The sequence below is a fragment of the Mchenga conophoros genome, linkage group LG23 (genome assembly GCF_057382185.1).
Source record: "Mchenga conophoros isolate Kocher_MC1m ecotype Shallow Benthic linkage group LG23, M_conophoros_male_GT1.1, whole genome shotgun sequence".
Lineage (NCBI taxonomy): Eukaryota > Metazoa > Chordata > Actinopteri > Cichliformes > Cichlidae > Mchenga > Mchenga conophoros.
In genome coordinates, this window is record NC_140547.1 from 47,124,522 (window position 1) to 47,152,495 (window position 27,974).

The 27,974-nt window shown below is 38.2% G+C and overlaps 2 protein-coding genes, 3 long non-coding RNA genes and 2 pseudogenes across 6 annotated transcripts in view; 2 read left to right on the forward strand and 5 right to left on the reverse strand.

The window, feature by feature from the left end:
* LOC146548168 (ribonuclease inhibitor-like) overlaps window positions 1-27,974 on the forward strand; it is a 343,680-nt gene that overhangs the window by 29,152 nt on the left and 286,554 nt on the right. The window lies entirely within an intron of this gene.
* On the reverse strand, window positions 984-5,266 carry LOC146548169 (uncharacterized; annotated as a pseudogene).
* On the reverse strand, window positions 5,289-9,028 carry LOC146548170 (uncharacterized; annotated as a pseudogene).
* On the forward strand, window positions 15,815-17,378 carry LOC146548171 (uncharacterized). The gene is made up of 3 exons (XR_014890902.1): window positions 15,815-15,877; window positions 16,304-16,361; window positions 16,914-17,378. It is a non-coding gene; the product is annotated as an uncharacterized LOC146548171 (long non-coding RNA).
* LOC146548172 (uncharacterized) lies at window positions 19,455-22,405 on the reverse strand. 2 transcript variants are annotated; one of them, XR_014890897.1, is made up of 5 exons: window positions 22,040-22,405; window positions 20,751-20,876; window positions 20,389-20,496; window positions 20,162-20,283; window positions 19,455-20,019 (listed from the first exon to the last, which is right to left on the reverse strand). It is a non-coding gene; the product is annotated as an uncharacterized LOC146548172 (long non-coding RNA). The 2 variants fall into 2 exon arrangements; XR_014890896.1 differs by having other exon boundaries at window positions 19,456-20,019; window positions 20,751-20,881.
* On the reverse strand, window positions 22,625-23,527 carry LOC146548173 (uncharacterized). The gene has a single exon (XM_085266295.1). It carries the CDS (start codon window positions 23,345-23,347, stop codon window positions 22,685-22,687), a length of 663 nt encoding a protein of 220 aa, XP_085122421.1. The 5' UTR covers window positions 23,348-23,527; the 3' UTR covers window positions 22,625-22,684.
* Window positions 24,179-25,570, reverse strand: LOC146548174 (uncharacterized). The gene is made up of 3 exons (XR_014890899.1): window positions 24,681-25,570; window positions 24,440-24,602; window positions 24,179-24,308 (listed from the first exon to the last, which is right to left on the reverse strand). It is a non-coding gene; the product is annotated as an uncharacterized LOC146548174 (long non-coding RNA).

Below are 27,974 nucleotides of genomic sequence, written 5' to 3' on the forward strand. Positions count from 1 at the left end.
ATGAAAAATTCTTGTTTCGACAGGGTAATTCCAATTTAGATCAACAGTATACAACCCCACAGTGATACCATATCAATATCAAGTCATTCTGATTTTGCTTTCAAAAACAAAAGCCCTTTCAAATTGTCCATAATTGACCTAACTTTCATTGATTTCAAAATGCTCTAAAATGGAAGATTCCTGTTTCCACAGGGTGATTCTACCTTAGATCAACAGTATACAGCCCCACAGTGATACCATATCAATATCAAGTCATTCTGATTATGCCTTCCAAAATAAAAGAGTTTTCAAATTGTCCATAATTGACCTACCTTTCAGTGATTTCAAAATGCTCTAAAATGGAAAATTCCTGTTTCCACAGGGTAATTCCACTTTAGACCAACAGTATACAGCCCCACAGCGATACCATATCAATATAAAGTCATTCTGATTTTATTTATTAAAATTTACTGAAGTGGATTTCTTGTCTTTACATATTAATGACACAATCTTTTCTTTGTATTTGTAATGTTATGAAATATAACTATTTTCATAAAAGTAACATAGGTAAATCTGTTTATCTTGGAAAACAAAACCCAGAAAACAGCTCAATACAAGGAGAGTAAATTGTAAATTCCAAAAGGTGCAGTCATGATAACATTAAAGGTGCTTTAAAGGTAAATGACAACATCACGGAAATGTGAATGAAATATGTATGAAAACGTTTCACCGTATTATGTTGCTCAAATTATCACTTTGGTGGAGACAACAGAGTACGTCTTCAAATATTTTGACACAAGCATCCAATAAGTCTGTGGTTTAACAGCACAGGAGACAATTCCACGCTTCTTCCTTTGCTTTTTTAAAGTCATTGTTGGTCATGTCAAGGCACTGTTCATGGTACCATCTTTGACAGTTGTCACATTGTATCTATTTAAAATTAAACAGACAAAGCAAAAAAAAACCCATTTATACTCAAAGACTTTTACACATTTTTGAGAAATTCAAATACCCTCCAACTCACCCAGTTCATCATTGAAGGTCCTGATCCATGTGGCTTGGTCAGCGAACACATGGCACAGTTGCTGTTAGTGTCAAAAACTAAAATACAGGATCAAAACACATTAGATAGACATTTTTAATTGAAGGCCAATTCATGCATATGTTAAACTGTGTACTTAAAAATTTCTATCGATTAGACCACAGCATAAAGTGCCATTGTGCACTATAATAATACTACTAACAGAATAATACATTTCAATCTACACACGCACACATATACATTCAAATACATATACACACACACACACATTTTCTCTCTTATTCACCCCCAAACCAACCTGATGCTTGTAGTATCTCCACAGCCATCAATTTTTTTTACTCTGCCATTTTCTCTTTTGATGTTTTTAATTTCATGACGGGAAAATCTGGAAATACTTTCATCACTGCCCGTGACATCTACCGAGAAATACTCAAAATTTTAATTGTGAAAAAAAAAAACACAATTCTGCTCAATATAAAATTTCTGATGTTTATAATCTTGCATAAACAGTATGAAAAACAAAGAGCAATAAATAGATTTAAGTCTTTATGAACACCAGGTAACTTCTAACACTCAGTTGTTGAAATGGACATCGTGGATGAATAACTATGTGATATACCTTGTAAACATAGAGAACAAAATGGACAGGGTTAAAAATAACACTCCACTCTACAGTAAGGGCCAGAGCCATGTATATTCTTTTAAGCTGATGAATAACTGAAATAGGGAACATCTCTAGTTACTAGTTATTAGATATAGTCTGCTTCCAATGTGTGGGCAGCTGACTTCTTTTAACATCTGTTGGGCAATACTCAGTACATTCTATAAAAATGTTGTGGAGAGTCGCAACCTGTGTTATGCTAGTGCCACAGAGACTCAATAAAGTGAGTCCACAGGGTGGCCCTACAGTCTCGTAAGGTGCTGTCAGAGATGTGGATGTTTTCCAAGTTAACCACAATGCTGGACAATACATACCACCTGCATCATGATGTGCTAGCCATTCACCAGAGCGTGCTCAGTGAGAGAATGAGATTACTGATAATGCACCATTATGACACAGGAAATAATTCCCTACGGTGACTTGTTCTCTTTAAAGTATAAGTACTATCTGCAATCGCTGTGCAGCCTTAATATTTGCAAATCCTAAAAAGAGTATGTCACAAAATCTGCATGACTTAGGGCACCAAAGTATTAACCATATACTTAATTTGTGCAGTATACTGTGAAATTTAGAATTAAGATGTATTCATATCTATTACAGCTACTGTTATGGATGTGGATATTCTTCTGACCATGGCATGATGGCATGGCAAACAAGTAAGAAATTATATACAAATGTATATTATCATCACTTACCATCACCACTAATACTCCACAGCTGAAGCCATCCTTCTGCACTGGATGGGTCAAGACACCTCCCTTCCATTTAATGTCGACCCTTTCTGTTTTTGCGTGGCGGGTTCTCCTCATTTTTAAGTAATCACCGCACATTATTACAAAGCAGAATACAATTTGGTATATGTCATATTTCCTAATTTAAAAAAAAAAGATATTTTACAGAATTAAAGAGAATTTTATTTATTTTTTATTTATTTATTTTTTGGCCTGTCTCGTTTGGCTCTTTTGCCATCAGAATTATTGTCTTAATAATTTGTTCACCTGATAATTTTTATAATAACCGTACTGATTTATTTTGCAAATGAGACCTGGCCAAGAGGATGCCAACAGAGAAACACACATTGTGGGGCCAGGTACAAAAAGCTTCTACAAAAATGCAGTTGTAGTAAACTAACTTGTAAAGCCTATTTGCATATAACAAAATGTGTTGAAGCCTAAGTACCTGAATTTACGTGCAGCGAGTTTAGAGTCTTCCTCCTCTGATGAACTTGGGGCAGGATCAAGGAGATAAACAGTGTGATTCACTGCATTGATGAACTGTAGCAAAGATAAATCATTAAAACAATATTAATATATCGTCATTAAAAAAATACACAGGCTTTAAAGTTATAATCTTGTTGCTTACCAGAAACTTCCAGTGTACATTTTTAATGTTAACAAACGTGACAATGGCCTGCTACTGATCGAAGTTTACCTGTCAGAAAACATTTATGTATTTCTTACAGTTTGTGGAATTCTATTAGCATTCAATCAGTAATTCTTTCTAAATGTATTTGAACATAATTATATGGACATTGGACAGTCATCTTACGTTCCGCAAGCTTTGGCGAGAAAGCTGTGTCCGATCACCAAAGAAAATCAAGCCCGCTGTGTAATGGTTCATAATGTAGATCCCCTTTTGCTCCTTTTTTGCCAGACAATGAAAAAGCCCTTCAATTACCTACGTAAAGAATTTTCATAAACACAAAGCTATGTAATTTATATAATTTAAATTGTGTTAATGATAAATAATTACATGATAATGTCCTTTTAATTGAATTACATTACACAGTCGAATTATTGTGGTTATGAGTGCTTAAATTAATCATTGATATACCTCGCCTGTTAGCCACAGGTGTGGTCGAAGGGTTCGCAAATCACTGTGGCGGATAATTATGGACGTACCATGGTTTGTTGAGGGAAGCACAGAAACCACAACCTCTGTGTCTCTTTTCTTCCACAAAGACAGGACCTCCTCATTAAAGAAAAACACACTTAACATACGATCTTACCAGCTATTGGACATGATTTTGTTATTTCTAACAAAGGTTTATGGACTGTTATTAACAATATGTCTTTGGAAAATTCATTCAAAATGTATCACTCCAAGTCTTGAATGGTAAATGAACTGGTTCTTATAAAGCGCTTTTCTACTCTTCTGAGCACTCAAAGCGATTTACACAACTTGTGCATTCACCCAAGCAGATTTTTCTAAGTGTGTTCTAAGTAACATTCACACACAATCGATGGATGCACTGGAGAGCAATTTATGGTTAGTATCTTGGATTTTTGGTATGCAGACTAGGAGAAGCCAGTAATCAAACCAGCAACCTTCAAATCAGTAGATGACCTGCTCTACCACCTGAGCTACAGCCACCCTTGAGCACTGGTAACTATATAAACTCAAAGCTGTAATGGCAACACTTGCAAAGTTAATTTTCCCATACTCTAACTATGTTCCCGAATGCTTTTTCCCATTCAGTTTCTACTGAGGAAAAAATATTTATTTATTTAGTTATTCCCAAAATTTACCATGTAATCACTGCATTCATTTTGAATTTTGGTGCCTCCCACTTAACACTAGGAGTCCCAGGCTTCTACCGTTCTACCTTTAAAAGCCGGAGAGCAGTCAAATGCTGGAAGTGGAAGATATGTATATTAGGTTGTTACCTAGGAATTCTGGAGGGAGGGGAGTGGGGGTGTGTCAGTTAAGGTTACAACTAGTCAACCAAAATCCTGGATATTCACATCGAATGAGTTGAACATGAATATCAACATGTAAATAAATAAGATTTGCCCTTCATACACGTGTCCATGACTGATTACTGTGTCATGGAAAGGATCTTCTATGGAAAAAGAAGGCATTACTATTACTTTGATGAATCCTTTATGTTAGCAGTTGTCAATCCTACCTGGAATTCTGGAGTTTCCAAGGTAACATCCTCAACTCTACCAGTCTGCACAGGGGAACTCGGGGCCGTAGAGGAAGCAACCTATATAAATATCGTGTACAAGAAATACAAAAAATGTTATGCAAAATATTGGTCTTTATATATGAACGATAAATTTGCGCAACATTTTATACCGTCTTTGAAGATCTCCTGAAAGGAAATGGCTTGCGGAGTACTGTTACATATCTCCTCTTCTTTTTTTGGCGACGTTCCTTCCATTTTTCTTCGTCCACCCTAAATTTCTGAACCAAAAATATGAGTCATTGAACATTGTTTAGGAATTACAAGTGAAATGCTGTGACAACATTTTCCTTAATTTACAATAAACCAAAACACACAAAAATGTCCAGTAAGACACACAGGTGCAACCAAGCTATAACATCACAACGTGGGGCACCTCAATATGCCACCACATCAAGAAGACTTTTTTTTAATGTTCCATTTTGAAACGGCAAAGCATTGATGGACATCAGCCAGTCATTTTGCAAACCTTTCTTTGAAGCATTCTTTTTGAGTCTTCGTACTCCTTCAGCAGCGCTGTGTGACTGATTTGATACTGGACAACAAAGTCATCCAGCCTGGTGAGCCTTCCCGAATGTAGACGGATATGTTTCAGATCCCACTGGCTCTTCTCCATTATCCCCTGCGTTTTATTATTCTCAGTAATATTCTGAAAAATCAAATTAAGAAATCATTAAATGTGATTTTTTTTTAAAGATACACATTGTTGTTGTGTGCAATGTTGTATGATCTGCAATACAGATGACTCCTCTGGACCCGCCGTTTCTCAATCACACCACACAAATATGTATATATACTAAAAATCATGTGTCTTACTTGTCTCTTGATCTTTCTTAAGGCATTGTATTTGTTGTGATACTGCTCATACATTTTCCCAGTGCCATGTCTTCCAAGGTCACCTTTGGATTTTGAAGATTAGAATAATATTGATGTGTGTAATTTCATTTTATAAACTAATTACTTGTCTACTTTAAAATGGCTTACCTAACATTATTGCAGACCATAATCCAGAAAAAGGAAGAAGATATTTGCTGATGTGCTCCATGAGCCCCTTGCTGTAGTAAGGGTTTGCCTCACCATCCATCTCCAATGATGTGTTGGAAATGAGCTTCTTAAAATGTCTCCCAAAGAGGTTGTTTCCCTTGACTCCCTAGCCAACAGACAAAACAGAATAATTATGTGATTTGAACATTGTGTGCACTCATCTTTCATATCTATAATCTAAAAACCCAACATTATGTTGTATAAAACATTTAAAATTACTTGTGACTTGTGATTATTATAGAATAGAATAGAATAGAATAGAATTCAACTTTATTGTCATTGCACATGCACAGGTACAGGGCAACGAAATGCAGTTTGCATCCATCCAGAAGTGCTTTAGTGATATAGATATATTACAATATATATTAGCAATAATATAGATATGTGAGTATATTACAGAAATGGGTCTATTATGGTATGTTATAATGTACACGGTATGAAGTATGTTGTGAATATTCTATAACTATAAGTATGTACAGGCTGTAGTGAGTACAAGCTATGTACAGAATATGAACAGGATATAAATATGAAAAACTATACAGAATATGAAATAAATAACTTTACAGAATCTGGGATATACAGCTATACAGAAATGGGAACTATGCAAGTTGTAAACAGTTGTAGGATTAAAAATGATCGAATGTACAGAATGATTATTTACACAGAGCTATACAGTAGTGCAGTTAAGATAAGTGAGGGTGTAGACAGTTTCTACAGAGGCTATATAAAGTGCTAGTGGTTGTGAGTGGTGGTTCAGTCCATGTTATTATTGTGTTTGAGGGTACAGTTATTATGCTATTCCAAAGTATTTAAAAAGATATATAAGAGGCAAAAGTTTAGCCTTTAGTTTTAATAAAAATTGACTTCAGTTTACCTTCAGGTCCTCATCAGCTTTTGAGTTTCTGTCATTGCCATCAACATCAACATTGGCTTTCTGCATCAACAACTGAAGGTTGTGAAAATGTTTTTCGACATTCTCACCACTACACGGACTCCCAAAAACAACTGCAGCACTTTGAACCATGTCAGTGAGGTCTTTTAAGGAAGTTGCAGTAGTGAAGACTCCAAAAGTGTGCATTGCAAGATGGTAGTTCTTTGGTGCACTGCAGTTAAAGAAAAAATTGTCTTTAAGTGTTTCCAAAACAGTAATAATGTTTTCCCAAATTGAAAAATGAAATGCCATGTCACATGTCACAATAAAAAACAAACAAGTGAATACCATATTAAAAGGACTACACTTTAGAGATGGCACGATACCACTTTTTTATGTCCGATACCGATATCATAAATTTGGATATCTGCCGATACCGATATGAATCCGATATAGTGTTTTTTAATCAACAAAACTGTTTTTTTTTAAATATCTTGCTGCATTTTGTATAAGTTCATACTCAAGTTTAAAAAAACAACTACACTAAAGCTATTCTGTTATACCTGTATGCAAAAAAAAATATTTCATAGTTCAGCAATACTGATCAATCTAATAAACTTAAACCTACACCATCCTCCCTATTCTGGTATTTTAAAGAGTACTTAGCATAAATATTAAGCAGCCTAACTAATAGGGTTCCAACTCCCAGCAACAACAAAAATAAATAAATAAAAAATAGGGAACCACCCCTCACGCTCCACCTCATGATGCTTAATCGACGTAACCAACCTTAATTTGATGCAGTGTGAAAAAAAAATGCACAGAAATCAATTATTTTTCAAGAAATATTAAATAGATTCAACATCTTTCTTCAACAAAATTGCAGACTGCACAGATGGTACCTTCCCAAAGGAAAAAGTACTATAGCTTACTAGGGTATATATATTAGACTTAATAGTTACTATATACAGTAATGGACTTCTATTTATTTTGCATCAAATTAAAACTTTGGGTGTCAGATAATTATTTATTAAAAGCTAGACATTTTAAATGAGAATAAGAAAGAAAAGTATGTCTTTGTGCCCCCTTTTCCCTGTTAATGCCCTATCGGCCCCCCTGGCTAAACTTTGCTAGATCCGCCCCTGCACAGTTACCAGCGTCAGCTACGTAGAAAAAGATCCTCGAGTAGAAAGTAATAATAAATAAATTCTAACAACAGCTGATCAAGCTTAAACGTGCTGCTGTTGTTCAGCCGCTGGTTTCCTCTTTCTGGTGCAAAGTGGGCCAAAAGCAAACTAGAGACACGGACTCGCGACAGAAAAGCCGATCAGCTGATCGTTAAGCAGTTTCATGATTGAAGTAGCAGCAAGAAGAGGCAGTCGCTCCATATATCGTTTGTTAAGCTTAATGCAGGAATGCTTTACAAACATTCAGAGATGGACTTACACACTTGCTTTACTTCTCTCGGGATAACTTTGTCGGAGATGAAATGCCGGGTTGCTAGCGAAGCTCCAAATGCTATCCAGACCACCGACAGGTCCCGCATGCCACAGCCGCTCTATCACGTGATGCATACTGCTCCGACGTGCTAACGTTCTGAGGTGAGTTACGGCGTGTTGCAAGTTTTGTGAGGTGCTTTCGTGATATTTAATGGATCGGATTACATTTTTTATTTTTCTCCGATATCCGATCCAGTAATTTAGGTCAGTATCGGACTGATACGTAATATCGGATCAGTCCATCTCTACTACACTTACTACTTTTTACAGATCTCCTTGGCATTCTTCATAACATGACTAAGGCATCTGTGAAGAATTGGAACCTCGAAGTCTTCCTTGTTTCCTTTCCCCGAAGCGATGTTATAATAATGATTTATTGTGTCAGAGAGATTTTTTTTGCAAAAGCTAAACAGATAGCTTGCATTAGGACCATAGATCCATCACACATAAGCATTAAAGGTGAACGCATGGCTTTGCGCCCAAAGGCCCTTGCAACATCAGTCAGAAATGCTTCCAAAAAACATGTAACTGAGGCAGTGGTATGGTCACATGTTAAATATGTAGCCACTGGTAGGGGAGAGGATGTTTTCCGTGGATTTCTTACTACAAGTTCGTAAACATAGAAAGGAGGCGAACCCTTTCTTTTTTTCATGATACTTCCTGTAGCATCCAAATAAAGTATGTCCTCCCGACAGCAGCTCTGGAAAATCTCAATGCTCCTGGAAGACCATAAAAAAACACCTTTTGGATGTAACATCACTTTCTGCAATACATCCTCTGGGTTGTTCTTCTTGTTTGCCACCATTAACTGGAGACTCATAATTTCATTATGATGAAGACGACTTTTCTTTCGGATTTCCAAGGCTATGTTTCTCAACACTTGAGGAGTTGGAACTTCATCTCTACAGCCCGATTGCACAACATCATCATCCATTTTGCTCATTGTTTCCAGATACATGGCTCTAGGTAATTGCTTTTCCAATTCATGGCCAATTTTATCTCTCTTATGAGCTCTTACAGGTCTTCTTCTTAGTTCATAGTGGTTGTGCACACACTCGAGACCTTGAAAATTGACTTTTGCCTTTAGATCGTCTTCATTATCTACAGTGACAGTGACAGTGACTGGACAATCCTCAAAACTGCAGTAACCCAGACACCAGAAGAAAGGGCCCTTTCTTACTGAGTCCAAAGCCTTGACTCTGTGCCTTTTGAAGGCAAAGGAACAATATGGAAACACTGTCCGTATTCCGTCTGAAATCAGATTTGTCCACTGTAGTCCCTTGTATCCTCTTTGGGATCTCTTATTTTTTATATTAGTCCATTCTTTCCTTTTCAGGAAAAAAAAAATTGTTGCAAGTGGGACCCTGATTCTTATGAATCCATCATCAGATGAGTTGCTGTTAGGCTAAAAAAGAGGAAAAATTTATTTTGTGAGAAAACATTTTGTCCATGTTACATAACTACCGTAATATCAGTAAATATACCTGAAATACTTGTGTATTTTAAGTATATTAACAACCAGTGTTTCTAATGTCAGAATATATAGCAAAAATTCATGTTGAGAAGTGTCATGAAATATAAATTTCATTCTATGTTACAACATTTGATAAAATTCTTTATTTAATTGTATATTGTGTTTTTAAAAATATTTTTTATGTAATATAAAGTGGTCATTTAAACAATGATCCTAGCGCCAATCATAACTTATGTGAAAGCATTTTTAATGACTGACCTGCTCAGGAGACAGCTGTCCATCCTCCTGCAAGGAGATGTCCGGTGACAGAGAAGCGGCAGCTGATAGTTCTTCTGGTTGCTATTACATGAGTTGAGAGGTGTAACTTTAGTGTAATTACATGGAAGTGTTAAGGAGAAATTATGATAGTACAGACAGACTGACCTGCGCAGGAGACAGCTGTCCATCTTCCTGCGAGGAGATGTCCGGTGACAGAGAAGCGGCAGCTGATAGTTCTTCCTGTTGAAAATGACATTACCCGTAACAATATTAATTTTAGGGATAATTTCAACAGTAACACATTGACTAAAATTTGGTATACCAACATATTTGATATCAAACACATAGAATTTTATTTATGGAACCTGCTCTGGTGGCTTTTGTCCATTATCTGAATCCCCTTTGACTGGTATAGACAAGTTCTGTAGAGAACAGGCATACATTTTTAATAAATTTGATTTTAACTAAATAATTCAATACAATATATATTTTTTTAAATAAGTGAAAAGAACTAACCTGACGAAATGCATCACAAATTCTGTAGCGGTTATTTTGATTATTCTGAATACCAAGTGTCAGGCAAACTTGACCTCAGGGGCCTTCTTTATGAAGTGCATGGTCCTCCAGTTGGATGCCATGTTTTTTCAGCTGTTCCACAGTTTCAATAATTTCATTGATTGTAATCGTTTTATTTTTGTTCTAAAACAGAAGATATAGCATTTTCAGTTTTATTTTTCATGGAAAATGTATATGAAAGAAAAGAAGAAAAAAATACATACCCCAAATAAGCAGAAGCGGTAGACTCTAAGTGTAAAAAAGAAATCATTACATTGTCATTTATATCATTGAAATCATAACATTTTATAAAGAATATGTATAATATTCTCAATGAATTGAGAACAATTTTAAATCGGTGCCACTAATTACAAAACTATCAACTTTGTTTCTATTCAAGTACTATTTGAACATGTTTTTGTGAAATGCAATGCCCCTGAAGAAAATGTGCAGCACTTGATGTTAAAAAGCCATTGCCTGTTAGCAACAGATGTGCCTGTTATAGAACACGTGTTAATTAATTTCTGCCGTATGCTACAACTTTGCCTGAGTCCTGTGCGCAAATCTTTTTTTGTTTTTGCTCATAGCGAAGCCTGTTATCGAAAAAAAACCCCAGTAATAATATGGTGAAATAAATGTAATTTTAAGAAAAAAGACATTTTTACAATCAGAAATAGACTAGCTAATATCTTAGGCTAGGCTACAAGTAGGGATGGGTATCGTTTAGGTTTTATCCAATACCGGTGCCAAATCGGTACTTTTGAAACGGTGCCGGTGCTCAAACGGTGCTTAAAGAATGGAGAACACAAAATTGGTCCAAAAACCTCTCATGTTCAGCTGGTTTTTTGTAAAAAGATAACAATGTTAGCCTTTTCTACAGCTATGGGGCATATATGGTATCACTCTTGGCTGGAAGCAGTGCTTAAACAATGGAAAAAACACAAACTTTGTCCAAAATCCTCTCATGTTTAGCTGTTTTCCACTTTTTCTTTGGTCATTTTAGCCTTTTTGGCCAGGGTGAAGGGAGTATCTGCCATCAAACACGAAGACAGCCGCATGTAGCTATGATGATGTTTGCTAGTTCACCTTACATGCATTAATGTAATAACGTGGTTAGCCTACTCAAAGTAAATTACACACGAACAACATTACGCTACTCACGCAGAGAAGAACGGCTGCTGCTGCATCATCATCCTCATCATTTCTGCTACACTGGCAGGGCTAGGGGCCAGGACTCTCCTCTTCGGGTTTTTGGGGATGTTGCTAAATCCGGGTCTGATAACAGGCACCACACCCGCAGTAGATGCGCTCGGTGTGAGGTCTCGCAGCAAGTTATCAAATATGGCGCATTTCTCGGCTTTAAAAAAAAAACGCTATGCGTCGCCAGGTGTTTCATCAGATTCGAGGTGTTACCTCCTTTGACAGTATCACAGTATCAGCTTAAAGCACTTGTTGCAGGCTGCTGAGTTTGCATATTTTGCTGTGAAGTACAGCCAGACTTTTGACCGCTTCATCTTGGGCATTTTTAATCTGTAGCTCTGCTCTAAAAGAACGTACGTACCTGGACCCGCCTACTATCCTCAGAAACATAAAATGATTGGCTAGAAGTGTATCACAGCTCAGGAAAAAAAAGCACTGAAATAAAGCACCGAAATGTGCGCTGCTTTTCGGTCTGGTTACTACCGTTTATGGCACCGGACACCGGTACCCATCCCTAGCTACAAGACTTGATTACTCAATTACATGTAATTGGAGATGAACTACTTTGTTAGCAAATTTTAAAAGTTAATATTTAAAGTTTATACTTAAAAAACGAACTCACCCCTTCTCCTTCTTCGGCATTTTTTCTGCACAAGACTTTTATGTTCAAAATGACATGTTTTCACCTCTAGTTTTTGGAATGTCGACAGAGTCAGACACTCAAAGCTCGCATGTCCAGTAGTGGGCGGTATAGGCTCTCCAACAGATTTTGTTTTTTTCAAGTGGACTATTATGGCTTTGCAATATTGCTCCACTTGATTAAAATTTTAAAATATCTCTATTTATTCAATCATTTTATTGTAAAATTTAAATTTGCAGTTATTATCAAAGGAATACACATAAGTGGTTGATAGGAAATATTAAGACTTAGACAAGAGACGTTCAAAAGATGAGGAAAAACAGAGGGGATGTGGGACGGTGACACAAGACAGTAAATTCCATTGGATTACCTACTGGAAGAAAAAAACAGAAAAGAAAACAAGCAAAAATATAACACAATACACAACAGCAAGTATCACATCCACAACCTAGATAAGTATAAGTAACAGTAGAGAATAAATATTGGTGTCAGCACGGCCCCTGCCAAGAAACATTACCATCTACATGTATTTAAAATTGAGACGTGGGCACCGGCAACTTAGGAGAGGTTGAATACACAGACCATCCCTTGGACGCCATTCAGCATGCCCAGCACAAGTGATGTTGATGTATAGATTGTGGAATAAAATTGAGGTACAGGTGGTCGGAAGGGGACACAGCAGGAATGTCTCACACCCACCTCAGTGAAACAACTGTACCCCAAAGCCCTGCATGTGTGGCGGTGTGATGGAGTGGGGATGAGGAGGGGAGGGAAGTGAAGGCAAAGTACTCTCTCGTGGGGCCAGGTCCCCCGCTGACCCAAGTAGGCACCCCTGGAAGCCACAAAGGCCCATCCGGACGGGGGCCTACATTAGCACCACCACCAAGCCCCACGGAGCCTTGGGTGGTGGGCGCACATCGTAACCCACCACAGAGGAAAATACATCCACCCAAACATTCAATAATCTCTCTGACTGCATAAGACGAAAGACACCACAGCTGAGTTTATTGTCCACCTCTGTACTAATTTTAAAGTTAACTATTGTCTTTTTTTTGTGGGTTTTAAATGTGGTGAATACTTGACAAACAAAGTAAAAAGAAAAAACCAAAAAGACAATTATAAATTAAAGGGCCTTGGAGATGTCATTCAAACTAACACCATTGCACATCAAAACATAAATGTGAGTAACAGAAAGAATAAAAAAACATTTCAGAATAATTCTAAGGTGGAATTACCCTGTGGAAACAGGAACTTTCCATTTTAGAGCATTTTGAAATCACTAAAAGTTAGGTCAATTATGGACAATTTGAAAGGGCTTTTATTTTTGAAAGCAAAATCAGAATTACTTGATATTGATATGGTATCACTGTGGGGTTGTATACTGTTGATCTAAAGTGGAATTACCCTGTGGAAACAAGAATTTTTCATTTTAGAGCATTTTGAATCGTTAGAAGATTAAGTCAAATATCGGCAATTTCAAAGGGCCATTACTATGAAAAGCAAAATCAGACTGACTTGATATTGATATGGTATCACTGTGAAAAAGACTGCGGTTGGAAAGTGTTGATACAAAGTTCAAATAGTATTTGGAAATACGACTTTTGCTTTTCAGAGCATTATGAAGTCATTGAAAGAGTAGTTCAAAAATGAAGATTCACAGGGCTTTTACTTTGAAATCCAAACTAAGATGGCCTTGATAGTGACAGGGCACAATTAGGGTACAAGGCTGTGTCATATAGATCGTTCATTAGAGTTTGTAAAATAAAATAAAAAAGCCTAAATTATATGTTATTATGTTCTTAACATATCTGTTAATTGTTAATTAGATGCATTTTTTTTTCTTTTTCTGCCCATTCTGTTGGTTTTTGTTTTTTTGCCCTTCTCCCCCGTCCCTCTTCTCAGCTGTTTCTCTTTCCCTCTTTCTTTCTCCCCTTCTTTCCCCCAGTCAAGTCTGTCCCGTATTCAGCAAGTGAAAATAAAATAAACAATAAAAGGTGAATCAAATGGACCATTACGGCAAGGCTGGGATGGTCAATTTGGTAAAGTAAATCCGTTGAGCATCTTTCTTTGCCTTTAGACAATAATTCTGATGGCAAAAGAGCCAAACGGGACAGGCAAAAAAGAAAAAAAAAAAAAGTCCAGTCACACCTCCAACACTTAACACCCACAACTACTACTTGGCTCTATATTAGGAGCCACTGACTCACCTGCCAAACACCACCTTTTACAGCAACTACTGTTTATAATGCTGCTCCTCTCTGTCCTTTCCACAACACCTACCTGCATGGTTTTGCTGAGAATACCAAGCCACAAGGTGACATTCACATGATTTAATTAGGAAAGAAACTAGCATACATTCAAGCGGATCCCAAGAGTGAGTTACTTAAAAGACAGTAAATGCACAACTTCCTCAAAGCACTTCAAATATGTGTGAAATTGAAGCCAAAAAATTCCCAGCTAACTTTCCAGGAAGTCCTCCATGCCCGTGCTTTGAATTGGTTTCTTTTTAGATAGATTGCAAAGTTTGACATGTTGACGTATGTAAAGTGCAGTAAAAATAGAAAGAAAAGAAAGTAGAAAAAACAAAAAAAACAAAAAAAACCATATCTGTTAATTCACTCGAAGTTGGCTTTTATTTTGAAATCCGGTTTCCACATCCATTCCCGTAATACTTTGAATACACAGGGAACGTAAAACAAACTGGAGGCTGGCTTGACTGCAAGTCTCGAATTGGAGGCTGGCTTGACACCAGTGCTGCACTGACTGTGGGACTTTAATGTGTTAAAAGCAGGTTGAAGACGCCTCAGAAACATTTGAAGATTAAAATTTAGCATTATGGCTGCTGGTGGTTTGTAAAGCCTCTACTCAGCTGTATTTTTGTTACTAATTTATGTTGTTGTTTAACACAGATTTCAGAAGAGCAAATATGCTTAATAGTTTAACTAGATTTCAATTGTCAGTGTGGGACTGCTGAGTCACCTGAAGAACTCATTTCATTCATTCTCCACATGATGTTCATATACAGAAATGTTTCACAGGAACTGATTTCTCCCAAAGGGTGAACTAGTGTGATTCCATAGATTACCTCTGTATGAATGTACTTCTTAAATGAAGGCAAGTGTTTGTCCTTTTCTGTTCCTCAGGTACAGTACGTGATATCAAGGGCAGGCGGTCAACACTGGGGGAAGACAAGAAGCAGACGTACTTCCAAGAAGGAGCTGCAGTGAGGTCAGAGGTCAGAATTTAACAGCTCAGGTTTATATTTTAGAGGTTATAAAAAATCAAAATGTATTTATAAAGAAACCTTTAAATAATAGTCATAATTATGATTATTATAAGAAATATCAAACATTTAAGTGGATTTTCTGTTACACATATCGTGTTAGCCCTGCAATAAACTGGCAGCCTGTCTTTGTCCTGTATCAGCTGGGATAGGCTTCATCCTCCCGCAACCCTGAATTGGATACATTGTATTCCAATTATGTAATCTGATCATTTACAAACTGAAGGTATCTAATCAAAATGTAAGTAATAATTATAAAATGGGAAAGCAGAAATAAGTGTGACATAAATGTAAATGTGTGAGCTGACATAGAGGACAGCTACATGTAGTCTGAAAAACCTCCTGTTAAAGGAGGAACCAGTTAGAAGCTGTTTTCAAAGTAGCTGAGCAGATTTCATCTCAAGTAAGCGATTAAGTGTTTGTTCGTTTGTTCTGCCACTTAAAGAGCATTTAAGGACGTCGTTTGAGTGTCCAGTTGAATTAATTCTACTGGCTCTCATGGTCATTTGTTATTATAGACATATTTTTCATGTTCATCCAGCTATTTAGTAAATTCTATCTATTTAGTAATATCCGTCAGCTATAAAATGTAATATAAATATAAAAATATCTAAATATCTCCTGTCCTTTATGTTTTAATGATGTAAGTCTGTTATCGTGTTACATTAGCATTCCTCACATATCAATGAGATGCTGTACAGTACAATCCTACTGACACAGCAGAAGGATAACGACGGCTATTCAACATCGTTACACGACACATTCGAGCTGCATGACACAGACAAAGTGACTAAATCATCTTTTTTGTGGTTTATTGTCTTCAAACCAGCAGACAAAGCTGATGGCAGAAGATGTCAGAGAAGAACTTCAGGCCGTGGACTGAAAAGGTATTTTTTTCTTGTTATCAAAAGACATTTGGAGTGGCAGCTTCTACAACTGGTTGTGCTGAAGTAAAGCTTACAGTCTAAGAAATCTCAGTGTTGATATTCAGCACAAAGAGAAAAGAGCCACCAAAAAGCTGTCAGCCACAGATGTGCTATAAGAGTTAGAAACTCTACTTATGGAGAAACTTTCTAAGTCTAACAGGGGACAGGTACTCCTGCCCAAATAACATGATATAACCCCACATACAGCCCAGCCATAAAGTGAACCAAGTCATTTAGTTAAAGACAGCATGGGACCAAATGTAACCAGCCTGCACCAACCTGACATTTCTTCTTCCTGAATTAAATGAATGAATGGATGAAAGTTAAATGACTACAAACCTAAAGCCACTAGTTCCCACACTGGAGCTCCCTGACACTGTGTGTTAACCGTATTTAGCTTGTATCAACAGTTGTAACAGGCTAAGATACGTGAGACACTGCATTGAATTTGTTCCTGTCTTACTGGTTTCAGCTGACTGGTTTCAGCTCAGATGTTCTGCTTTTTCCTTTCAGTAGATCAAAGCAGCTCGTGCTCCTTCTGCTTCCAATTTAGAAGAAGAAGAAGAAGGCGAAGGCTTCAGCGAAGTGGCGTTCATGGTCTCAGTGAACAGTCACGGTCACACACTGCATGTGGTTTTAAAAGCAACATGTCTGTTCACCACAACAATGGAGATGTGTAATATTAGTGCAGCTACGGTTTGTTCTTGAACATCAGTTCTGTTTTCTACTTTGATCACTTAGACCAAAAAAGTGTTGTTTTCAGATTCTTTCTTTTACATCTATAAACCACCTGTTCATTTTTTTTATTACAATTAGTTTCACATGAATGTTAGTGTTTCCTTTATGATCTTTTAATGCTTACACTACACTGTACATGTCTACATTAGAGACATTTCTGTTTCCTGTTTCTGTTGACTCAGAGTTGTGAAATGTTCTTTTATTTGATGCACAATATGAAGTTCATAATTTTCTTACAAATAAAACTCTAATGACAAACATGAACAGCTGTGCTTATTTCTGAGACATGAGTTTTTGAATGTGTTGATATTTAGACAGTGTGCATCTGTCTGCTGAAACTGTGATGTGAACCTGAGGTGATGGTCAACAGAAGGCAAATATACATCAATATAAAACAATATTGAAGTAATGTCTTTACCCTCTGCAGCGTGTGGACGCTGTGCACGCAATCACCTTATTCACTGTAGTAAACATGCACCGCTAGCTCACGTGACTGACTGTCTCCATGGTTACATCGTATATTATTAGCTATGTAAACAGCTTCCAAAGATACCGCCATAGCTCTCTGCAGCTGTAACACTTTCACACTTTGCAAATCATTTCATGTTTTTGATCGTTATGAAGACAGAATGTGTTTTTAAGGTCATGCTAGGTGGTTGCTATGGTGGTTGCTGTGGACTTGGGTGGACCGCGTCCGATTCCTGTTATTAGCTGTCCGCCACAGGAAGGCCGCGTTCCACTTACAAGTAGTGACAGTCTGCCGCAACTCGAACTCAAACCCCACTTTGTTCTTTAATTATAGGCCTTTTATAGCCGTTCATGACACGCACACACACACATAAAGCACTTTGCCTCACCATGAGAATGCAACTTCACCTAACCTAACCTTAAAGTATCTGATATAGGATAGAAAAATGAAGCAACCAGAGATTTAATGATGAAGACTCTGGGTTCTGTAGTTCACGTTTTACAGTCCTGAATGACTCTTTGCACATGATTTATTGAAGAGGAGTTTAGAATGCACTTTACATTTAGACTGTTGCTGTTTCATTTTTTACATTGTTGCCGTGTTATGTCATGAATAAGGTTCACCTGCTGGGGGTTTGATGGATCAGCTGGACAATACAGTCAAAGACAGACTTCATTCATCATATGCAAGAATCCTAGTTGGATTTTTGTTGTCACTCATGTTTTTGAACCAAATATTGAAAACAATTCTGGCAGACTGGATACCTGGTCAGGGTGTACATTACCTTGTACTCAAGCATCCCAGGACAGAGCCCTGCCCCACCATGAGCCTGGGTGGATACGTGGTTATTAATATAAAAGGACCAATACTGAATATGAATATTTCATGAAAACTGAATTATAATACAAATTAGTAATAAGGGTTTCTCTGCGCCCTTATCTACTCCATACTCAGCTGCGGGCAGAGAGGGTGACAGGAGAGGATGGCACTGAAGAGAAGATGCTCGGTTTCTGGAGTCTCCTGGTCCTGTCAGTAGGATGCATCTGCTGTCTTCTCGTGGATGCTCACCTACCTTGACTCCTTCCAGCCTGGTATGGATTTCCCAACACAGTGGCCCACGTCAGAGACGTTTAATATTGATTACATATGTCTGAATTGCTAACCCTAACCCTAACCCTAGCTCAACAGACCACAATGCCCTGGACTGTCAGTATTATTACATGCTGTGAACATAAGTACCTTTGATCACAGTTTATATTGTAAAAGAGAAGGAATATTGAAAAAAAAGATCAACATTGGGATATTATTTCTTCCAAACTGACCAGAAACATGCTTGTCAGACTCTCACAGCAAAGGATCAGACTCACTGTGCATGACGGCTCAGGCCAATGATGTCTGTTAGAGTGTCAGTTGTTTAGTGCTTCTGTACAGTTAGGCTCACCATCTCTATTTCAGAATAATTAATATGCGGAAAACACTAAAAGTTGATTGTCTTCCAATATTCTAGCATAATTAAAAAACTTTGACTTTAAGTACATATTATTAGTCCTAATGCCAGCATGATTCTTCATAACTCCTGCTTTGAAATACTGAACTTTAAAATGTACCTGATGAAAGATCATTTACAGTGGCACTCTGTCAGGATCATTCTGACTGTAAGATCACTGTATTAATCTGAATCCTTCTGAAATGTGCTGTGAATGAATGCTGATGCAACTCACTGTGGGAAAGCTGTTAATAAAAGGAATCTGTGACACATGCAACACATTCACAGAGGAAGAGGACACAAAGGGAGGACACGCAGAGGCTGTGTTGAAGTCAGAAATCCAAATCTTTATTAAAAAACAGGCGGCGGTAACAAACAGGAAGACAAGCAGTCCATCAAACAGACTACAGGGTCAAACATACAGAGAATTCAAACAGCAGTAAAAAATAACTGGACACTGAAAAACTTAAAGCAATGTGTGACGCAATAGAAGGAAGCAGCGCAGTATATTCACTGAATTGTCATCAATTACAAAAGAGAAAAACGACGATTTCTAAGGATTATTTTCTTAAATGCAGTTAGAGTGTGGCTGGTAAAGATGGAAACATACAGAATGTAAACTGTGTGAGTTTGTGAACTTTGTTAGAAACAAATGAGGTAAAAAAAACAACCCCAAAACAGACAAAACACAGAAAGAGGCTCTCAGTATTCATTCATAATTAGAAAGAAACATTCTGGTCGTGGATTTTTACAGTCTTAGTTCCGCTCGCTGTCATCATTATAATCATCATGATCAATGGCGAGGTCCTGAGGTGGGTGGGGCTGTCTCTGGTGATGTCACCATGAAGGAACAGCATCTGGCACGTGTTGGTGAAACATCCCAGTACACTGGTGTAGTTTCCTCTCCAGCTGTTTGACACGTGACACTTGAACATTAAGGGGAAGAAGAAGAAACAGTGTTAGGTCAGGTGACCACATGGTTTCTAAAGTAACTGACAGGAAGTAACCAGGCCGTCAGAAATGGATGGCATGTGTTTAGAGTTACTGGAGTTGGGTAACTCTACTTACCAAAAGCAGAAGCACACAGATGAAGGATCAGATGCTGAATGTTGCAGGAACATGCTCATGTGTGGTGGTCATTCAGTGCTGCTCCGGCAGGTTACACAGTCCAAGACTGATATGCTGCCCATCTGAGAGTTTGAAAACACACATGCAAAGATTTATTTTGTATTACAGTCAAAGTTGGATGTTCATTTTTGTCCTTTAAAAATGTTTGTGTATTTGAAAGCACTAACATTTAAGGATGACTTGGATCGTCTCCTTTAAAGGGGAGACAAGTGTATCCACTGATCCACGTCACTTTACCTGGATGATGACTCCTCCGCCCTCACTCAGAAACACTCCTAATATAACCAAGCAAATAAATAATATTGAAGATTTACTTACATCATTACAAAAACAGCAAAAACATCTCCCTTTGATTCTATTTCTCCATTCCTGCTGAACATCAGGCAACAAATATCTCAATAAATCACAGTAAAATGTAAAGCACATTCTTTCTCTGCTTTGTCTAACCTCTGCAGAGCCTCTGTCAAGAAAATCATAACTGTAAGCATAAAACCAAAATATACATTTCATAACACGTCACTGGACAAACCTCGGTCAGTTGATTTCCTCTGTGCAGTGCAGACGAACATCAGTCAGCAAGTGACTCTGCTGGTTCTTCTGAGGAAACACCACCGTCTCTCCACACCGTCACCATCTGTGAGCACAAACTGCCGCTCTGCTCTGCCAGCATGTAGGAATCACATATCACACACACAAGGGTGAAGAAACATCAGAGCTCAACTTTGGATACTTTAGATCTTAACAGATCAAAGCAGCTCTTAGTTTCAACAATCAGACAAACAATGATACCAAACTGATTCTGTATGAATACAATATGGTATTTTCAATACAGGTGTCAAATTAATTTATTAAAACTAATACAGATATATGTATATTTTTTTTGATAAATTAGTTTGCTAAATTATAAGAATATATTTTTTATTTTTTTTTCATTTAACAATTGCAACTGAAAGAAATTAAATATTGAACAAAAATATATTGTCACATTCTGAGCATGCTCAGCACGCTGACAGACTTGAAGTTGCTACAGATTTTAAGAATGTCACAGGCTGGGTCTCTGACCCAGCGCTCTGAGTTCATTTTTGTATTTGTCTCATTTTGATATGTGATTAGTTTTGTGTCATTTCCTATCTAGCTTTAGTTTAAGCTGTTATTTATTATTGTTCCCTTGGTTTTCTATGTTTTGGGTTCTTGTATTATTCTTCACGTATTAGGTCTGTTAAGTTGTGTTGTCATGTCTAGTTTTAGTATTTCCCGTTTTATTCTGACAGTGTCATGTGTTCTTTGTTCATTGTATTTAGCTTTCCTCCTCCTGGTCCTGTCATTTAGGTTTATGTCAGTCAGCTGTTTCCCCCATGTGTCTCCACTTCCCCTGATCACCTCATGTATGTATTTAAGCCCTCTGTTTTCTGCATGTCATTGTCGGGTCGTCTGTTTACCTCACCTCAGTCATAGGTCTAGTTTTCGTCTGTTATTTCCACGTTAGTCATAGTCTTAGCCTGTTTATTTCCACCTCAGTCATAGTTATAGTTTTTGGTCTCAGTACCGTTTAGTATTTTGTTTCTTAGTGTCTTGTCAGTTTACTTTGGTTTCCTGGTTTACTTCTGCCGTCATCTAATAAAGGATCACTTTTTCTGTTCAACCTTCAACTCCTCGTCCTCATCTGCTTTTGGGTCCTGTTTCCATTACACACCGGCGCACCCCGCCGTGACAAAGAAGTGATAATTATGGGGAAGAAACTTCTCTTGTTCGTCCGTTTAATCAAACATTTGATGCCTCAGCTGTCTCAGTCTATAGCGTTCTGCAACTACAACTAACCTGAAGCTTGGATTTGGCTGCAGGTGCCCCTGTACATCCTTCTCAGATGTGGGTACCAGTTAATCCCACTTCTTCCTGACCTTTGCTTCATCACAAGACCAAAGGTGGCATCCCGTGTCACAGTCTTATCATCATCCAGAAGAAACATTTGAAGAAACATCATGGAGAAGAAACATTTACGCGCCTCCTGGTTTTGTTTTCTGATCCTGCGAAAAGACTGAGGACAAAGCCCAGAGAACACGAGATACACAACATTCAGACTCAACAGCCTCCATAAATGAAGAGCACCAGGTTGGTTCAGTTATAGTAGATATGAGCATACTTCACATTACTGGGTATGAATAATAATGAGGAGGCAAACTTTGAAGATGCAGAGCACTTAACATATGTGTTGATAGGCTTGTTATCATGGAAAATATCGATATACAAAGTGTAAATAATTGCTCAAGAAAATTTACAATTAACAATATTGCTGGTTTTGTTACACATCCTGTATTCCTTTTACTTAATATTACTCTATCAAGTGCTTTTTAAAATATTATAAATACACTGAAAGACCTATCAGATAAGGTTGATTAAAGCAGATTTAAAGTATAACGTGCATCTTTCTGCCCAACTTGTGTTAGAGCTATATAAGTGGGTATTTTACCTTATTAGCTTGTGATTTGTGTCTATGTGGACCAGGGAGAGAGGGCCTCGCACCGAGTAGCTTCTTCGCACAACACAGCCTAGTTCTGTGATCCGTTTGAAGATCCCTACAGCATCAACTCGATGCATGGAGGCCATCATTCTCCACCACTGAACACGGAGACCCATAGAAACCAAATGTCCTTGAACCATTCGATAGCCAGCATTTGGCATCTGATTTTTGATAGCCGATATGATGTTGTCCAGCTCTTGGTCATTCATTGTGCTGTATGTTCCTCTCACAGACAAGTCAAATTCTTGCATCCTCCTGTAGATTGTTCTTCTTGAAACACCAAGACATTTAGCAATGCAGCTGACTGGCAGCTGAATGTCCAACAAATTCTTGAGTCTTTCTCTCTCTAGTACGATTTTGGGGTGGCCAGGTCCCAGACCAACTTCTGTTTCCAGTTCAATAATGGCCACAGAGCTGATGTTAATTTCACACTGAACCAGATGATGAACGTTTTGTAGAGCCTCTGTAATCTCTGACAGACCGCCTATTTGCTGAGAGAAAGATTCAAACAGAACAAGCTCATGACGAGTCAAGAACTCCAAATAATCCAGATTTAGTGGTTGTTGGTTTAAAGCAGCTTCCAGTTTAGAGAGGAGTCTATGCATCATTTGCTGTCTCAGTATGTCCTGTTAAAAGCAGCAAGGAACATGGACAAGTACAATGAAATGATGTATCTCAGACAAAAATAAACAACCCATAAAACAAACTACATGAGGTACATCATTTTTCAAGTTTGCATAGTTTGCAAATTAGCTAACGTCAGTTATCAAGCGAATAATAATTAACAAAATGATTTTATATTACTTACATGTGGCCGGGACATGCTCTTTTCCTGCTGCTATTCAGTATTCGACGACATAAAAGAGAGCTACTCAAGTATAATTTGGAAAAATTAGTCAGTTGGCATGGTTGTATGATGCAACTACATTCTACTACACCAACAATAGTCTTAAAAAAATAATATATTTTAAAATAAAATGATTAAAGATATTATCCGCAAATTGGGGTTTAAGAGAGTTTAGCTGGATTTAGCTACATTTCGGACAGTGTTTCCGGAAAGCAGTAGCTAGCCAGCTGATTGGAGACCGTAAGAGCCAATCAGAATTTTTGAAACCAAGTCTGTGATTGGTTGGTTTTGTGGCACACTTATAACGGTGTACAGAGAGTTGAGCTTACGAAGCAGAGAATGTTGTGAGCGCAAGCAACACATTGCGAGCAAGCGCATATGAAAAAACTGAGCGAGAGGGGGTGCTATTGTGTGTGTATATGGATAAGCGCAAACACTGAAATACGTTTTTTGCACGCAGCAATGAATTTTGTTCACTCAAATTCAGCTTTTGTAAGCTCAAAATAAATTTCTCCTCAAAATGCAACACTTGCACCTGCAATTTTTTTTTACGTCCGCTCAGAATAGTGGCACAAAAATAACGCCATATTTTACAGCCTGTTAAATCCCCTCACTCACATTATGGATGTGTGCTTCGGATTCTTGTTAATAAATGAGTGAACGGCAGATACCTGAGTGGCAGTGGATTTTGTGGATACGCCATCTGTTCTTATCGGACAACCCTGTTGAGATTGTGGATTCATAGAGTCAGCACCTTATCATCTACATCATTCATAGTCAGGAGGTCAAGTCCATCCCTCTTAAAGTGACCTCCTCCATTACACCCTGCCTACAATTAAACACATTCACTTACCGAAAATCAGGGGCATCTGCTGTGGCAAATGGGTGCAAACCTTTTACCACAAACTTAGTCACTGCTTCGTCTATCCTGGCCTGAAAGGACACCGGTAGACTGCAGCAACAACTGCCAGCACCTGAGCCAGCCAGACTCTGTCTGTCTCTCTCATCATGGTCACCTAAATGCACAGTAATAGCAGGTTTTGTAATAAGGCAGATCGCGCTAACATAATATGCACTGTTAGTTGATTATTTACCTGCCGCATTAACGGGAGAGGACGTGCAAACGTTACTGCTGCTGCTGGGTTGAGATTCACGAGATTCATTTAAGGTCATCGCGTCTTTTGTGAGCAAATGCTTTTGCATATTCGTAGTGTTTCCTCCCTTAAATGAAATATCCACTTTGCAAGTATTGCAAGTTCCCCTGTTGTCATCCGTTCTCGTAAAGTATAATCAAACTTTTGAGCGTTTGAGCCGCTTAGGCGCCGTGTTTCCTGCCAGGTAAATGATGCTCCGCAATGTGGTGACGTCATTCGGGGCGACTGGAATTGATAAGGGAATCGTTTGCAAAAATGGCAAACAGTTCCAAGGAATTGAAACAGTGGGAACCGGTTCTCCACAAGAACCGGTTTTCGATACCCATCCCTAGTCACAGACAAACAAAAACTCCAGCTGGGAGATAGAAAACGCTGTCTGGGTCTTGCTGGATGTTGCTGGTCAGAGTCCCACATTAGCAGAGTGCTTCTTGGTCCCACTGACCCATGTGGACAGCGACTGTGGAGAACTGTTCTGGAAAACAGAAAAAGACAATTAAAATAACAAAAAGCCAAACAGGATTTCCACAAAGACTCTCTTGGAATCAGCAATCAAAAAAAATCACTGGTTCATATTTCAATCAAATATGAACAGGTTCCTTAACTGTATGCAGTTCAGATCTGATTTAATTTAATTTCCTTCACACAGCACATTCGTCCAGGCTGACAGGTAAACATAGAATTAATCTCAGGTAACATGACTCATAGTAGAGATTCAGTAAGAAAGATTGCAGGCTCTAATATTATTACCACACAATCCAAGGACACACCAACAGCTCCGATTTGTAGAACTATTTAAACAAATGTCTTCTGAATATTCAATTCATGTTCACAGTGGGAGGGGGGGGGGGGGGGGTGTAGAATATTTCTAACATTTTGAGTTATTTTCCAGTGTTAGAAAATCAGCACTGCTCAGTGTTAGCCATTTCTCCAGGCTGGAGAAATTGATCAGGAGGGCTAGCTCTGTGGTCGGCATGAAGCTGGACACTCTGGTGACAGTGGCAGAGAAAAGGACATTAAAGAAACTGATGGACATTATGGACAATGCCAGGCATCCTCTGCACACGGCCATAAACAACCAGAAGAGTCTGTTCAGTGACAGGTTGCTTCTCCCCAAGACAAGAACTAACAGACTTAAAAACTCCTTTGTCCCACACGCCATCAGACTGTTTAACTCCTCTCTGGAGGGGAGAGGGAGGGGAAACAGGAGGACAAAGGAGGGGGGAACAACTAAGCTGTAGTGCCTCTTCACCTCACTGTACAATACCTTGTGCAATACTTTTTGTAAATAGTCAACAGTGCAATAGACTCAAGACTTGAAATGTGCAATTCACTTGTATTTTTATTTTTTATTCCTATTTATCCTATTTATCCCCTTTGTATATTTTATTTATATTTGTTTCTGTATTTATATATATATGTGTGTGTGTGTGTGTGTGTGTGTGTGTGTGTGTGTATATATATTTATATATATATATAACAATTCTGTAACTGTAACTTCGGTCGTTGCTGTGCTTTTTTTGGAAATCGAATTTCCCAGAGGAACCCACCCGAGGGATTAATAAAGTTCTATCTTATCTTATCTCTTATCTTGTTAATCTTCAAAACTGACTAGGTTACTTTTAAACATATAACACTGTCAAAAGTGTTAATTTAACACTCAACAGTGTTGTATTTAACACTCAGAGGTGTGGACCCATATAGACACTCTCCAGTGTTAATTTAACACTGGAGATTTTGCTGTGCACACTCGAGAGTCAGGCAGCTTAAATGTGTTTGTCTTCATCTGTAGTCACGTTTCATTGGCTGGAAATGTGCTAACTGGAATCATTCATGAGTCCAGATGAACAAAAACAAGTGTTTACTGCTCCACGCTGCACGAATCTGAATCAAAATCACTCAGACGCGCCCACGTAGGCATTCCACTAAAACCATGTGACCACCTTCACCTTTAAACCTGTCGTGAATATAATTTTAGACTCTTCACTTTATTTTGAAAGAACAGATTTGCAGGAAGTGCGGCTGCTGCAGAAACTCTTCACTTTTCACTGGCTTTAATCTTGAAGGTTTCTCCAGATGTGGAACATTCATGCTAAACATTCAACATCTGACGACCGTCTCCGTGTAAAACACTGACAAACTCAAACTTTATACGGTAACTGACAGATTTATTCCTCCATTTTCAGGCATTTCACAATGAACTTGGATTAGTTTGATGATTTTATTCACGTTGGTGAATAAAACCAGCCAAGAGGCTGATTCCTGCAGAGGAGGAGGCAGAGTGGAGGAATCTGCAGGTTCTGTCTCTAACACACAACCAGAGCTTCAATCATAACGAGCACATAATAAAACCATGATCCCCCCTGATCGACTCTTTTAGCCTGTTTCCTCTGGATCGAACAGGATCTAACAAACCCCAGCTTCTGCTGGGACACTGGTCATCATGGGAGGAAAAAGATGGCTGCCGTGTTGCTGTTTCCTTTCTTACACCAGGGTTATACTTCCTGTATCTGTGGGTCTGAGTTTTTAATCAGAGGATGAACTTAAAGCTTTCAGTCTGCTCTACAACCCACCACCTATCCACACGTCTGCTAAGTGGACTGGAAATCAGTAAAACTTCTACCAGACTTTAGTAAATATTGCATTAAGATGAGCAGACAGATTTTAATCTCAGCATCGTGCACACAGATTTTTCAGGACACTGGAAGAGTTCCTGCCGTGGATTTAGATGTTAGTGTTGTGTGGATGATCCCATTCTGTGATCTTTGTGTTACTAACACTGATGCTTTTACACTTTAGGACCCTCGAGACCTCTGCTGCTCAGCCGTCCTGATCGCTGCCTCCACTTTAACCAGAGGCTGTAACCTCTGATCATTTCACCTGCACCGGCAGTAAAACTCTTCTCCAGAACCAAATGTGCCATAAACCCATCACAGCTTCATCATCAGCTCAGTCTCAGCAACATGCAGACGACCGAGCAGCAGAAACTCTGCAGGGAACGTCTGAAGTCTGTTCTTCAGTTTTCCCAGCTCACTGTTTATTGAACATGAGACAGAAAAATAAATTCACCTTTAATGTGAAACGTTTATCGCCTGTGACATATTTGCAGGAAGTTTTCATGCTGTGATTTAGTGTCACAGCCATAAATATCACACAAGGTAGTCAAAGGAGCTTGCAAAGAAAAGCGTCTGGACTTCTTTAAGTTGCTTGAAGACGTTTCACCTCTCATCCGAGAAG

Coding starts and splice junctions, on each gene's coding strand:
- LOC146548173 (XM_085266295.1), bottom strand. CDS start 23,347: ATGATGCATAGACTCCTCTCTAAACTGGAAGCTGCTTTAAACCAACAA.